Source organism: Hyaena hyaena, unplaced genomic scaffold (genome assembly GCF_003009895.1).
Source record: "Hyaena hyaena isolate Hyena2069 unplaced genomic scaffold, ASM300989v1 scaffold_345, whole genome shotgun sequence".
Taxonomy (NCBI): Eukaryota; Metazoa; Chordata; class Mammalia; order Carnivora; family Hyaenidae; genus Hyaena; species Hyaena hyaena.
In genome coordinates this window covers 1,335,580-1,349,852 of record NW_024080976.1, presented here as the reverse complement: position 1 = coordinate 1,349,852, position 14,273 = coordinate 1,335,580, and the positions used below count along the sequence as shown (strand labels likewise).

Below are 14,273 nucleotides of genomic sequence, written 5' to 3'. Positions count from 1 at the left end.
CAAAAAAGGTTTCAAGTGTATGAGTTCATGTGTGTCCAGTTGTGTGTCTTGAATCGGGAATATTTGTGGGATTCTGAGACTCCTCCTACTGAGTTGGAGAAAAAAATGTAGTGTATAAGAACATGAACTTTGCTGTCATACTTCTTGCAATCCCAGCTCTCCCATATAAGTAGCTTCATGACCCTGGGAGTTACTTATAACTCTGGTTTCTTTACTTTTTATTTTTATATTTTTAAAGATTTTATTTTTAAGTGATCTCTACACCTAACATGGGGCTTGAATTTACAACCCTGAGATCATTGCTCTACTAACTGAGCCAGCCAGGCGCCCCTGCTTACTTTTTAAATAGATAATAGTAGCCACTACATAGCCTTATAAGGGGAATTTTAAAAGTTAATATATCTAAAGAAACTATTACAGTACCTGGCAAATAATAACTACTCAATAGTTGACAGTTATGATAATGTTGATGGTAGTAATGATCATAGATCATAAGACAGTTTCTCAGAAACATTGCAGTCTAGGGGCGCCTGGATGGTTCAGTCAGTTAAGTGTCCAACTTTGGCTCAGGTCGTGATCTTACAGTTCGTGGGCTTGAGCCCCATGTCGGGCTCTATGCTGACAGCTCAGAGCCTGGAGCCTGCTTCAGATTCTGTATCTCCCTCTCTCTGTGACCCTCCCTGCTCACTCTGTCTCTCTCTCTCTCTCAGAAATAAATAAAAAACATTTAAAAAAATAAAATCACCTTTAAAAAAAAATGCATTGCAGTCTACCCTTTGGTGATTTTCATTTGTATTTCCTATTTTGCCTATCTCATTTGTACTTTTTCTTGAATAAATTCTCCCAAATGTGGGATATATGTGTGTTTTTCTTCTCAGAGCCTTTGCAGATTAAAAATTGTTTTTCCTTATTTCCTTATTTGAATATTGAAGTTTTTAAATAAAGATGAAGGATTAGATATATGTAATCAAGTAACATTCTTTTCCAGAGATATGTCATTTGTTTCTTGGCTTCTTTTGCACCACAGTTAATGGTTTTAATTCTCAGCCTCTGATTGTAAATAAACAAGAAACAGGGTCACCTTGGTGGCTCAGTTCGTTAAGCATCTGACTTTGGTTCAGGTCAGGATCTCACAGTTCATGAGTTCAAGCCCTGCATTGGGCTCCCTGCTGTCAGCACAGACCCCACTTTGGATCCTCCCTCTTCCTCGATTTCTGCCCCTCCCCCACTCATGCACACATTCTCTCTCTCTAAACAAAAAATTTTTATTTATTTATTTTTTTTTAAATTTTTTTTTAATGTTTTATTTCTAGGAGAGAGAGAGAGAGACAGCGTGAGCAGGGGAGGGTCAGAGAGAGAGGGAGTCACAGACTGAAACAGGCTCCAGGCTCTGAGCTGGCAGTCAGCACAGAGCCCGACGCGGGGCTCGAACCCACGAACTGCGAGATCATGACCTAAGCGAAAGTCGGACGCTTAACCGACTAAGCCACCCAGGCGCCCCAAAAAAAAATTTTTAAAAAGAATAAAACAAGAAACAAAAACCTGAGTTGTTTTGTTTGGTGCTTAACTGTTGATTCTGTCCTTGGCCCTTTACCCACTATGTGTGTTCTCTACAACTACTCCTATCCTTCAGCTATGGATTCAGCTCTCAATTTTAGGTTGATGGCTAATTCTCATCTTCCATCATACCTCTAACTGCCTAGTGGACCTTTCCATCTGTAAGTTCTACAGACATTTCAAATTTTGCACCTTCAAATTTTCATACCTTTGCTCATTCCTCCTTATTTCTCTTTTGTCTCCACTCTCTCCATGTTCCTTTCCTCACTAGATCACACAATTATTTGGACAGGTTCTGAGATAGTCACCTGTAAGTCCTATGTAATTCTTCCAGTTCTGTCACAGATTAGTACAAATCTGTGACTACTATCTTCAGTTTCCTGCAAAATAGATGATGAATACTTAAGTTTGCTGATTCAATAATTAACATCTTAATTATTTTTACTATGTTTTTTTTTCCCCTCATAGTGTAATACAAGATTAGGTAAATATGAAGCCTTAATATACAGTTTGTAATGAACTCTGATCCTTGGATACTAGCTACATGAGTTCTTACATATTTTTATTTTGACCACTGCATCTAATTTTTTATTTTATTTTTTTTTTAATTTATTTTTGAGAGAGAGAGAGGCAGCGTGAGCAGAGAAGGGTCAGAGAGAGAGGGAGTCACAGAATCTGAAGGAGGCTCCAGGCTCTGAGCTAGCTGTCAGCACAGAGCCCGATGAGGGGCTCTAACCCAAGAACTCTGAGATCATGACCTTAGCTGAAGTCGGACACTTAACCGACTGAGCCACCCAGGCGCCCCAACATCTAATTTTTTTAAAAAAATTTTAAAGTTTATTTATTTTTGAGACAGAGACAGAGCATGAGCAGGGGAGGGGCAGAGAGAGAGGAAGACACGGAATCTGAAACAGGCTCCAGGCTCTTAGCTGTCTGCACAGAACCTGATGCGGGGCTCGAACCCACAAACTGCGAGATCATGACCTGAGCCGAAGTCGGACACTTAACCAACTGAGCTACCCAGGCACCCCCACTGCATCTAACTTTGATGACTTCATATTAATTAGGATGATGTTTTTACAGGAAACAGTGACGTTTAAGGATGTGGCTGTGGACCTCACCCAGGAGGAATGGCAGCAGCTGAAACCTGCTCAGAAGAACTTGTACCGGGATGTGATGCTAGAGAACTACAGCAACCTAGTCACAGTGGGTAAGGATAGCTTTGCAATTTTACATGGAATTCCTTTCCAGTTTTGGAATGTATGAAGACTAACTTGCCAGGTGAATTTAGTCTTCCTTTTCTTCACATGATTGTATGTACTCATCTGCAGGATAAAGCCTAATTACTTTGTCTCACTGTGGAAATTCCTTTCTCCTCATTCTCCATAGGCCCTCAAGCCCCTAAGACTCAGCCCAAGGTGTGGATAGTTGCCTCCAGCATTAACACGCAAGTCTTTACTATTTCTTGTAATAGGTTGTCAAGTCACCAAACCAGATGTGATCTTCAAGTTGGAACAGGAAGAGGAGCCATGGGTGGTAGAGGAAGAAATGCTTGGGAGGCACTGTCCAGGTGAATAAGTAAAAAGGCAGCTCTGAATGAGAAAGACCCATAACAATTGTTCATGGTGTTGATACTATTTTACATTTTCCAAGATTTTCTTCTTTTTTTAAACTTAATTTATTTATTCTTGGGGGGAGGTGGTGGTGAGAGAGAATCCCAAGCAGTCTCCACAGTGACAGGACATAGCCTTATGCGGGGCTCAAACTCACGAACCGTAAGATCATGACCTGAGCAGAAGTCATATTTAACCGACTGAGCCACCTAGGTGCCCCTCTTTGGCTAATTTTATACAGTTCCTGCTCCAGATGATTAAATAGCGTTTCTCTAGAAACACCTGCTTCCTTTAGTGGGAAATGATTTGGAGACGAAAATCTGGGCACAATAGTTGCTCATTAGTACTGGGTTATCATTGCTTCTAGGGCTTTTAAGTGGACAAAGCCAGGAAAAATACACTTCTTAGACAGAAAAAAAAAAATGTATGTGTTTATACTGATATATCCAATTCAAATTAAGGAGTGTAGGGTTGTTACTTCTTTTGTTTTGTTTTGGTATATTTTATACTGAGAATCTTGGCTCCTTATTGCATTAAAATATTTATTTGCTTAATCTATATATATTTCTCAACCTTGGCACTGCTGACATTTTTGGCCAGATAATTTTTTGCTGTGGGGGACTATCCTGTGCATTGTAGGATGTTTATATAGGTGTAGAATGTTTAACACCCTCTGTGTCCTCTACTTATTAGGTGCTAGAAGCATATATCCCCTTTCTTAACACTCCCCCAAATCGTGACAGCCCAAAATGTCTCCAGACCTTCCAGATACTGCCAAATGTCTCTTGAGGCCCCAAACTGATCTAATATATATATTAATATAATATGATATAATCTATATTATAAAAAATATACTGACAAATGAACAATATTATTACTAATGATAATATATATAATGATGAAATACAAATATATATAATATACTAACAAATTAATAATACCATTATTACTAATGATGAAAAGATTATTGAATGTAGTTTAAGACTTCTTTGGTTTTATTTTTTTCTCCCTTAGGATATAGTCACACTACTGTGTTTAAAAAGTCACTTTGAAGGGATTATGGCCCTAACATGATACGTAGGTTTACTTGTTTCCATTTGTTTTCGATTTTTAAGTGTTATTTTGTATTTTCCTCCTTTTTAGATTTCATTTTTTTAAATTATGTAAAATATTTACATGATTCCAGTGTCAAAGCTATAAAACAAGTCAGAGATGTCATGCTTCCAGTCAGGATATGTAAGTGAAAAGAAATCAATGTGCAGAACAGCATTTACAATATGCTACTTTTTTTATAAAAGAGTGGGAGAGGCAAATGTGTTAGATATATGTATGTATATATGTTGAGTATATGTAGATATTAAAAGAATATAGGAATAACCTCAAAACTAATAAAAATGCTTATGTGTCAGGGAAGGAGGAGTCAGTGTTTCAGGGATAGGATGAAATCTAGTTCTCTCTGAGTATGCTGCTGTTTGGTAATTTCCAATTATTATCAACTTGATATTACTGGAAGATGAGGTTTAGTACTCTTATACCACCACTACCACTTTCCCTTTCCTTTTTCTCTGGATGTAGATATATCACAATTTTTGGCTAAATTGCTTTTTACTGCTTACTTTGTTCTTTTAAGTGATACATTGTTACTACTGAGCCAAGAAATGACTATTAATTACATATCCTTATATAAATTGTTGCATTCCTAGAGTTACTACTTGCCTAATTTTTTAGTCTGCTTTGTTTTCTATATATTTTTAATTTTAATGAGACTCTCAAATCTTTGTTTAAATAGGGAATCCATCAGTGTCATTAGTTTTCCTTATTTTGATGCATGAAAGGATAAAAAGGAAATTCTAAAAATCTTATAGCTAACTGATTTTTGATGCTTTTTGAGTAGGAGTCTGTTGGATTAGAACCTAGGAGTTTTTGTGGAGTTCCAAATGCCAATTCTAGAATTCCAGTTCTGTGGGTCTTGTATTTTTAATCTTCTCATCTGATATTTGGAGGTACATGCCAGCATTCATGAGGGACAAGCAACAGAAAAGGATTGGAGGGGCTCATAGCTGGCTCAGTGAGTAAAGCGTCTGGCTTCGACTCAGGTCATGATCTCAGGATTCGAGCCCTGTGTCAGGCTCTGTGCTGACAACTCAGAGCCTGGAGCTTTGCTTCAGATTCTGTGTCTCCCTCTCTCTCTCTGCCTCTGCCCTGCTTATGCTCTCTCAAAAATAAATAAACTTTTTTACATATATATATACACATGCATATGTATTTATTATATATAATTATATGTGTTATGTATATATGTTTATATGGTTATATATTTTATATTACATAGGTATTATATATGTTTGAGATATATATAATATATATATTTTTTTAAGAAAAAGGTTTGGAGATCTTACCATTCAATATATACAAGTTTACATTATTCCTATTTTTTTAGTATGAGGCTTCCTTTGCATCTGCTTTATTTGTTCCTAAGTCTAGAGCCTGTATAATTCATTTTCTCTAGAAAGCAAGCCTTCCTTTTCCTGATCAAGTGATGGATACATGACAACTTCCTGTGTAGGTTGGGTAGGAGGTGGGGGGATATTGGTCATGATTCAGTTACAGAGAAAAGAGCTCATTAGTAGCTAACTTGAGAAGGAAGGAATGTATATGAAGGTATTAAATGTCACATCCAGAACCCTGTATGCAAGTGTGTCTAGGAAATGTAGCTTTAATTCACCCTTTGCAGGATGTGGAAACAGTATGAGGTTGGAAAGATGTTACATAAGTAAATCCATAATAGTTGCCTCAGGGAATGTAATTGCTCCTTAAGATTTTAAGTTAATCCTCTTCATACATCTTATTTCTGTCTTCTGATTACCTGAATCCTTTAATTTGTTAGCTTTTCCAGTGCTTTGTGGCCAAAATCACTTTGTTACCTGACTTTTACAAGTTTGTAGTACCTTAACTTATTAGCCCTGCTGTTAGTTATCAGTTCCCTATATGCCTTTCATCTCCATTCTTTTGTTTACCCTTCTTTATATTCCTATTTCTTTTTTTTTTTTTTTTNTCTTTATATTCCTATTTCTTTTTTTTTTTTTTTTTGCATTTTACCTTTAATTCTTTTACTGTCATTTTAATGGATTTTTTTTTAATTTTTTTTTAATGTTTTATTTATTTCTAGGAGAGAGAGAGACAGCGTGAGCAGGGGAGGGTCAGAGAGAGAGAGGGAGTGACAGACTGAAACAGGCTCCAGGCCCCGAGCCGGCAGTCAGCACAGAGCCCGACGCGGGGCTCGAACCCACAAACCGCGAGATCATGACCTAAGCGAAAGTCGGACGCTTAACCGACTAAGCCACCCAGGCGCCCCTTAATGGATTTTTAGGGAGAAAGAGAAATAAACATATACATTCAATCCATTGTGTTTAACCACAAGTGTTAGTTACTTCTTTCCTTCGGTCATTTTGACTCCCTATCCTGTCATTTATATATTCACCCTTTCATCTTAATTATTTTGTTCATGTTACTAATTTCTGCATTATATAAGCACACTTTTAAAATCAATCAAAGCTACTTAGGCTTATCAATATCAGTTTTCTCTCCGTAATATTTTCTATAGGAGTTAACCTCTTAAAACTTAGAAACTAGACACATTTGTACTTTGGATTTCTTTTATATTGGGAGAGACTAGAGTCAATATCAAAGACCAACTCTGTAGTAGAAAATTTCTGAAATGTTATTAATAGAGCAGAAAAATTCAAAAGTAACAATTTTGGTCCTCCGTTTTAGAAGTTTGGAAAGTTGATGAACAACAGATCAAGAAGCAACATGAAGCACTTGTGAGGAAAGTCACCATCTCCAAGAAAACTCTGATTAAGGAAAATGTCATTGAATGTAAAAAAGTTACAAAAATATTTCCTTTGAATTCAAATATTATTACTTCAAGACAAAACTTCTATGAATGTGACTCACTTGATAAAGGATTGGAACATAATTTAGACTTACTTAGTTATGATAAGGACTCTATAAGAGAGGAAAATTATGAATATAATAAATACATGAAGCCATTTTACCATTGCTCGTCCCCTGTTCTAATCCCCTTTAAGTGTAATCAGTGTGGACAAGACTTCAGTCATAAATTTGACCTCATCAGACATGAAAGAATTCATGCTGGAGAGAAACCCTATGAGTGTAAGGAATGTGGAAAAACTTTCAGCAGGAAGGAAAATCTTATTACACATCAAAAAATTCATACTGGGGAGAAACCATATAAATGTAATGAATGTGGAAAAGCTTTCATTCAGATGTCAAACCTCATTAGACACCAGCGAATTCATACAGGGGAGAAACCTTATGCATGTAAGGATTGTTGGAAAGCCTTCAGTCAGAAATCAAATCTCATTGAACATGAGAGAATTCATACTGGAGAAAAACCCTATGAATGTAAAGAATGTGGAAAATCCTTCAGCCAGAAGCAAAATCTTATTGAGCATGAGAAAATCCATACTGGGGAGAAACCTTATGCATGTAATGAATGTGGTAGAGCCTTTTCTCGAATGTCATCTGTTACTCTACACATGAGAAGTCACACAGGGGAGAAGCCCTATAAATGTAATAAATGTGGAAAAGCCTTCTCTCAGTGTTCAGTGTTTATTATACATATGAGAAGTCATACTGGTGAGAAACCCTATGTATGTAGTGAATGTGGGAAAGCGTTCTCTCAAAGTTCATCCCTTACTGTGCATATGAGAAATCATACAGCTGAGAAACCTTATGAATGTAATGAGTGTGGAAAAGCCTTCAGCAGGAAAGAAAATCTCATTACACATCAGAAAATTCACACTGGAGAGAAACCATATGAATGTAATGAATGTGGGAAAGCTTTCATTCAGATGTCAAACCTCATTAGACACCAGAGAATTCATACTGGTGAGAAACCTTATGCATGTACAGTATGTGGGAAAGCCTTTAGTCAGAAATCAAACCTCACTGAACATGAGAAAATTCATACTGGAGAAAAACCCTATCATTGTAATCAATGTGGAAAAGCTTTCAGTCAGAGACAAAATCTCCTTGAGCATGAAAAAATTCATACTGGAGAGAAACCATTTAAATGTAATGAATGTGGTAAAGCCTTCTCTCGAATCTCATCCCTTACTCTTCATGTGAGAAGTCATACAGGAGAGAAACCTTATGAATGTAATAAATGCGGAAAAGCCTTCTCTCAATGCTCATTACTTATTATACATATGAGAAGTCATACTGGTGAAAAACCTTTTGAATGTAATGAATGTGGGAAAGCATTCTCTCAAAGAGCATCTCTTTCTATACATAAGAGAGGTCATACAGGTGAGAAACGCCGAGTATTCTAAATGAGGGAAGGTGTTTTCTTAAACTCATGCTTTACCTAACTTTTGAAATATATTGGTGTAAACTCAAAATAACAAGATCTTTATGGAAAAATTGTAAAGCTTTACTGAAGGGCATAAGACTCGAATAAATGAAGAGAGATACCATGTATAGAGATGGAAAAACTCAGTATCATAAAAGTGTCAGTTCTCCCAAAATGAATCTATAGACCTAATATAATTCCAAGCATCTAACAAGAATTTCTAGGATCTTTACAAAATGATTCTAAAATTCATGTGAAATGGAAGTCCCTGGATTGCCAAGACAATTTTAAAAGAGAACATCAAGGATATATCTTCTACCATATAATACACAAAAGTTATGATCATTAAATAGTGTGTGGTATTAGAGCATGAACTCATAAATAGATTTTACAGAATAGAATGCCTAGAAATAAATCAAACCTGGTATATATTATACATGACATCATGAATCAGTAGAGAAATGACAACCAATAAAATTTGTTGAAGTATTTGGTTCCCCATATTGGGGAAAATAAAACTACGTGCAACCTTACAATATATGAAGAAACAGAATTCCAAAGGATTTGAAGACTGGAATGTGAAAAGCCAAACTGAAATTCTTGGAAGGAAATAAAAGATGTTGTCTATGACTTCGAGGCAGAGAAGCATTTTTAAAAAGACAAGAGGACGCTGCAGTTCCATTTCTATAAATTCATCCTAAAGAAACTCACAGATATGCATTTATATATGATAATATATAAATGCATATATATAAACTATAGATGCTAAATTATAGATGGGGTAATGGATAATAGTAATGATATAGGCAAATAATGGAATAGTATACAGCAGTTAAAAGCAATAGACTAGATCTGTATTTTGTAACATGGGTAGTTATGTAAAACAGTGTTCAGTGAAAAAAGGTCAAGATCCTCAAATGAAACATATTATATAATGACATTCATGTAAATTGGAATTAAATCATAAAGAACAGAACTATGTTTTATTATTATTATTGAAATATGTATGTATTTAAAATGTACTAGAAGGGTACATACCAAATTATTATTAGTATTTTCTCTGGCAGGAGATTAGGATTGAGGGTGTTGATCAAAGGGGACTTTTAGCTTTATTTGTAATTTTTATGCCTTAAAAAAGAAGGTTGATAGCATATAAAATAAATCTTAATGATTCACAGTGGAAATATGAATGTCTTGTCTTAATGGTGTTTTTGTAGTTATTTCTCAGATTTTATGGGCTAGGGAAAGCCTGTGCCCATAGGAAAAAATGTTATAATGGATCCATATGCCCTATCAGACACGGAGCTATTTTATCAAAAATATTTCCAGAAAATTCGTAATTAGAAGTGATAGTCCTATTTACTATATAATATGAAATTAGAATACCAATCTTATGATTTTTTTTACATTTTAACATTTCTAAAATTGTAATTCATCTTTTTACCAATTATGTCTTAGATTTAACTATGTAATTATTTATTAAAATTTTGAAAATCAGATGGGAGTATGATAAATCAAGTATGATTTTATTTTTTATATTATAGTCTACTAATGATTCCGTCTCTCTCAGTGTGTCTTGCATTATTTGGCAACAGGTTTGTTGGATTCATAGCTAATTAATTAGTAATATATTTAGAGTCATTATGGAGAAAATAACATTTTTATGGAATTGACTCTCTGACATCAGTTTTCTTGCTGTGTAGGTTTCCATAAAACCAAGACAAACATTAATATATTGTTAATCATTACAACATTTTGAAATAAGAAAGCCTTTTATTTTCTTGAGATGGCCATAAGCAATTGTGTAACATTGCTTCACTCTTAACCTACAGATTATTTTATTCCTTTCACAACCCTTGACCTATTTGGCCTATCTCATTTTAGTTGGAAGTGGTAGTGGTCTCAGACCCTGAGCTGTAAAAACAGAGTTCCTATAAAAGGATCTTCTCTATAACAATATGTGAACAACCCCTTAAAGTAATGTTTTATTATGCCATCTCTACAATATTACTTAATATACAGAAAACCATTACTGCCTTTTTAGAAAGGAGATTAGAATGGGAGCTATTGATCAAAAGGGAACTTAAAGCATTGAATGTTTGAATGTTTGCTATATTTGTTTGAGGGTGATTTCACAAAACAAAATATCAAACTAAAGTTGTGATATACAAACATGACTGTATCACTTTTGATTTTATTAGCTATTTTTTAAAAATTTTCTTTATGTCTTTATTGCAAGAGACAGAGAGCGAGCAGAGGAGGGGCCAGAGAGAGGGAGACACAGACTCTGAAGCAGACTTCAGGCTCTGAGCTGTCAGCACAGAGCCCGACATGGGGCTCGAACCCACAGACTGTGAGATCATGACCTGAGCTGAAGTCGAATGCTTAACTGACTCAGCCACCCAGGCACCCCAATTTTATTAGCTATTTTTAGAGATTGACAGTGACTTACATTTATAAATTTCAGGGGCTGATTTTCATGAAAACAACAATTTACCAAAACTTAAGTATCTAAATGAGTAGTATCTCATAGTCTCTTCCTTATTATTATTTTTTTAGTGTTTATTTATTTTTGAGAGAGAGACAGAGCATGAGCAGGGGAGGGGCGGAGAAAGAGGGAGACACAGAATCTGAAGTAAGCTCCAGGCTCTGAGCTGTCAGCACAGAGCCTGATGTGGGGCTTGAACCCACAAACCATGAGCCAAAGTAGGACACTTAACCGACTGAGCCATCCAGGCGCCCCCATATCTCTTCTTTAGTAGGTTTTATGCTAAGTCCAATTTTGCCAGCATACCTAATTTTTGAGACTTGTTTTTGAAAAAAACAGTTTTCAAAGCTCATTTGTTATCTACATAACAAAACCTGTGTTTGATGAGGATTTGCAGAAATTGGAACCCTTGTCCATTTTTGATAGTAATATAAAATTAGTGTATAGCTACTGAGGAAAACAGTTGGGCAGTTCCTCAAAAAATTAAACATAATTACTATATGATTCTGTATTTCTGCACCTAAATCTATCTCTAGAAGAATTGAAAGCAGGGGTTCAACTTGATCCTTGTACACCGGTGTTCATAGTGGCATATTCAGAATAGCCAAAAAATGGAAACAATTCAAGTGTCTAGCAATGTATGAATAGATAAAATGTAGGATATACATAAAATGGATTATTATTCAGCCATGCAAAGGAAAGACTTTCTGATACATACTATGACATAACTGAGCCTTGGAAATAAATGATTCCATTTACATGCAGTAACTAGAATAGGCAACTTCATAGAGAAAGTAGAGATTACCAGGGTGAAGGAAGAAGAAATGGAGGGTTACTGTTAAATGGGTACATCGGTTGTTTCAGATGATGAGAAAATTCTGGAAATAGTGATGGTGACTGTGCAACATTATGAATATACTTAGGGGCGCCTGGGTGGCTTAGTCGGTTAAGCGTCCGACTTTCGCTTTGGTCATGATCTCGCGGTTCGTGGGTTCGAGCCCCGCGTCGGGCTCTGTGCTGACTGCCAGCTCAGAGCCTGGAGCCTGTTTCAGTCTGTGACTCCCTCTCTCTCTGACCCTCCCCTGCTCACGCTCTCTCTCTCTCTCTCTCTCCTAGAAATAAATAAAAAAAAAACATTAAAAAAAATGAATATACTTAATGTCATTTAATTGTATACATAAAATTGTTAAAATGTTAACTTTTATGTTACTAATGCTTTAACACACATATGCATTTGCATAAGTTTAAAAATACCCTATTTTGTAATGTCAACATCTGAATTATTTTATTTTTAAATATAATTTATTGTCAAATTGGCTTCCATACAACACCCAGTGCTCATCCCAACAAATTCCCTCCTCCATGCCCATCACCCACTTTCCCCTCCTCTCCACCCCCCAAGAATTATTTTAGAGTCATTCTCTATTGATAACTTTTTCTCTTGACTCTCACCTTTCCTATATTTTTGCTTATCTAGTAATTTTGATTGTATACTGAAACTTATGAATGATATGTTGCAGAGACTATGTTGTAATTTTCTGGGGAATGTTGTCTTTTGTCCTAAAAACAGTTACCATGGCTGGGTTTAAAATCCAGCAGTAGCTGAAATACCTGCTCCATTCTTACTGTCTTCTAGCTGTTGGTTTCTGTAGGCTCTTTGGAGTTTACATAAATTTGTCAGGTTCAGGCATCAAAGATTTAGGCAGAATTTATATGTAGATGTTGAATCTCCTCTCTGTAGTTCCTCCTTTCTGGAATTTAACTTTTTATTTTTAAACCACTTTAGCAGCCTCAAACTTCACCCTCCCACTTCTCAGGCTAGTAAAACTGTGGCTTTCTACTTGAGTTTAGCCACTCCATGCCACAGAGGCGAGAAAGTTCCATTACATGATAATCTGTATAAAAATTAATGTCTCACAGTATACTTTTTTTCAAAGGTTAACTTCCCTTCAACTTTTTGCCTGTTTTTAGGTGTTCCCCAATGCCTTTACATTGTGTGTGTGTGTGTGTGTGTGTGTGTGTGTAAAATATATGTAGTCCAGAATTCTTTTTTTTTGCAATCCATGAAACATTTTATTTTGAATTAATATTTATGTATTTTTAATTTTATTTATTCTAAAGTTAGGTAACATACAGTGTAGTTAGTCTTAGCTTTAGGAGTTGATTCCAGTTATTCATCACTTACATATAACACCCAGTGCACATCCCAACAAGTGCCCTCCTTAATTTCCATCACCCATTTCCCCCACCCTCCCACCTCTTACCCATCAACCCTCAGTTTGTCTTCTGTATTTACAGTTTGCCTCCCTTTCTTATTTTATCTTATTTTCCTACCCTTCCCCTATGATCATCTGTTAAGTTTCTGAAATTCCACATATGTGTGAATTCATATGATATCTGTCTTTTTTGACTTATTTTGCTTAGCACAATCCCCTCCAGTTCCATCCACATTGTTGCAAATCACAAGATTTCATTCCTTTTCATCACTTAATCCACTTGTCAGTTGATGGGCATTTGGGCTCTTTCCATAATTTGGCTATTATTGATAGTGCTGCTTTAAATCAGCACTCATATATCCTTTGGATAAGTTCCTAGTAGTGCAATTCCTGGGTCATAGGGTAATTCTATTTTTAATTTTTTGAGGAACCTCCATATTGTTTTCCAGGGTGGCTTCACCAGTTTGCATTCCCACCAACAGTACAAAAGGGTTCCCCTTTCTCCACATTCTCACCAACATCTTTTGTTTCCTGAGTTGTTAATTTTAGCCACTCTGACATTTGTGAGGTGGTATCTCAATGTAGTTTTGATTTGTATCTCCCTGATGATGAGTGATGTTGAGCATCTTTTCAGATGTCTGTTTGCTGTCTAGATGTCTTCTTTGGAAAAGTGTCTATCCATGTCTTCTGTGCATTTCTTCACTGGATTATTTGGTTTTTTTGGGTGTTGAGTTTAGTAAGTTCTTTATAGATTTTGGATACTAACCCTTCATTCAGTATGTCATTTGCACATATCTTCTCCCATTCTGTCTGGTTGCCTTCTAGTTTTGTTGATTGTTTCTTTTGCTGTGCAGAAGCTTTTGATTTTTTTTAATGCTTATTTTTTGGAGAGAGACAGAGTGTGAGTGGAGGAGGGGCAGAGAGACAGAGACAGAGACAGAGTCTGAAGCAGGCTCTAGGCTCTTAGCTGTCAGCATAGACCCTGATGTGGTGCTTGAATTCATGAACCATGAGATCATGAC

At 35.9% G+C, this 14,273-nt stretch overlaps 1 protein-coding gene across 1 annotated transcript in view; it reads left to right on the top strand.

Annotated features, from left to right (window-relative positions):
- Positions 1-14,273, top strand: part of ZNF568 (zinc finger protein 568) — a 68,391-nt gene that overhangs the window by 10,201 nt on the left and 43,917 nt on the right. The window contains 3 exon segments of the mRNA XM_039249742.1: positions 2,641-2,767; positions 3,032-3,127; positions 6,945-8,504. Coding sequence (XP_039105673.1) covers positions 2,641-2,767; positions 3,032-3,127; positions 6,945-8,504 — 1,783 coding nt within the window.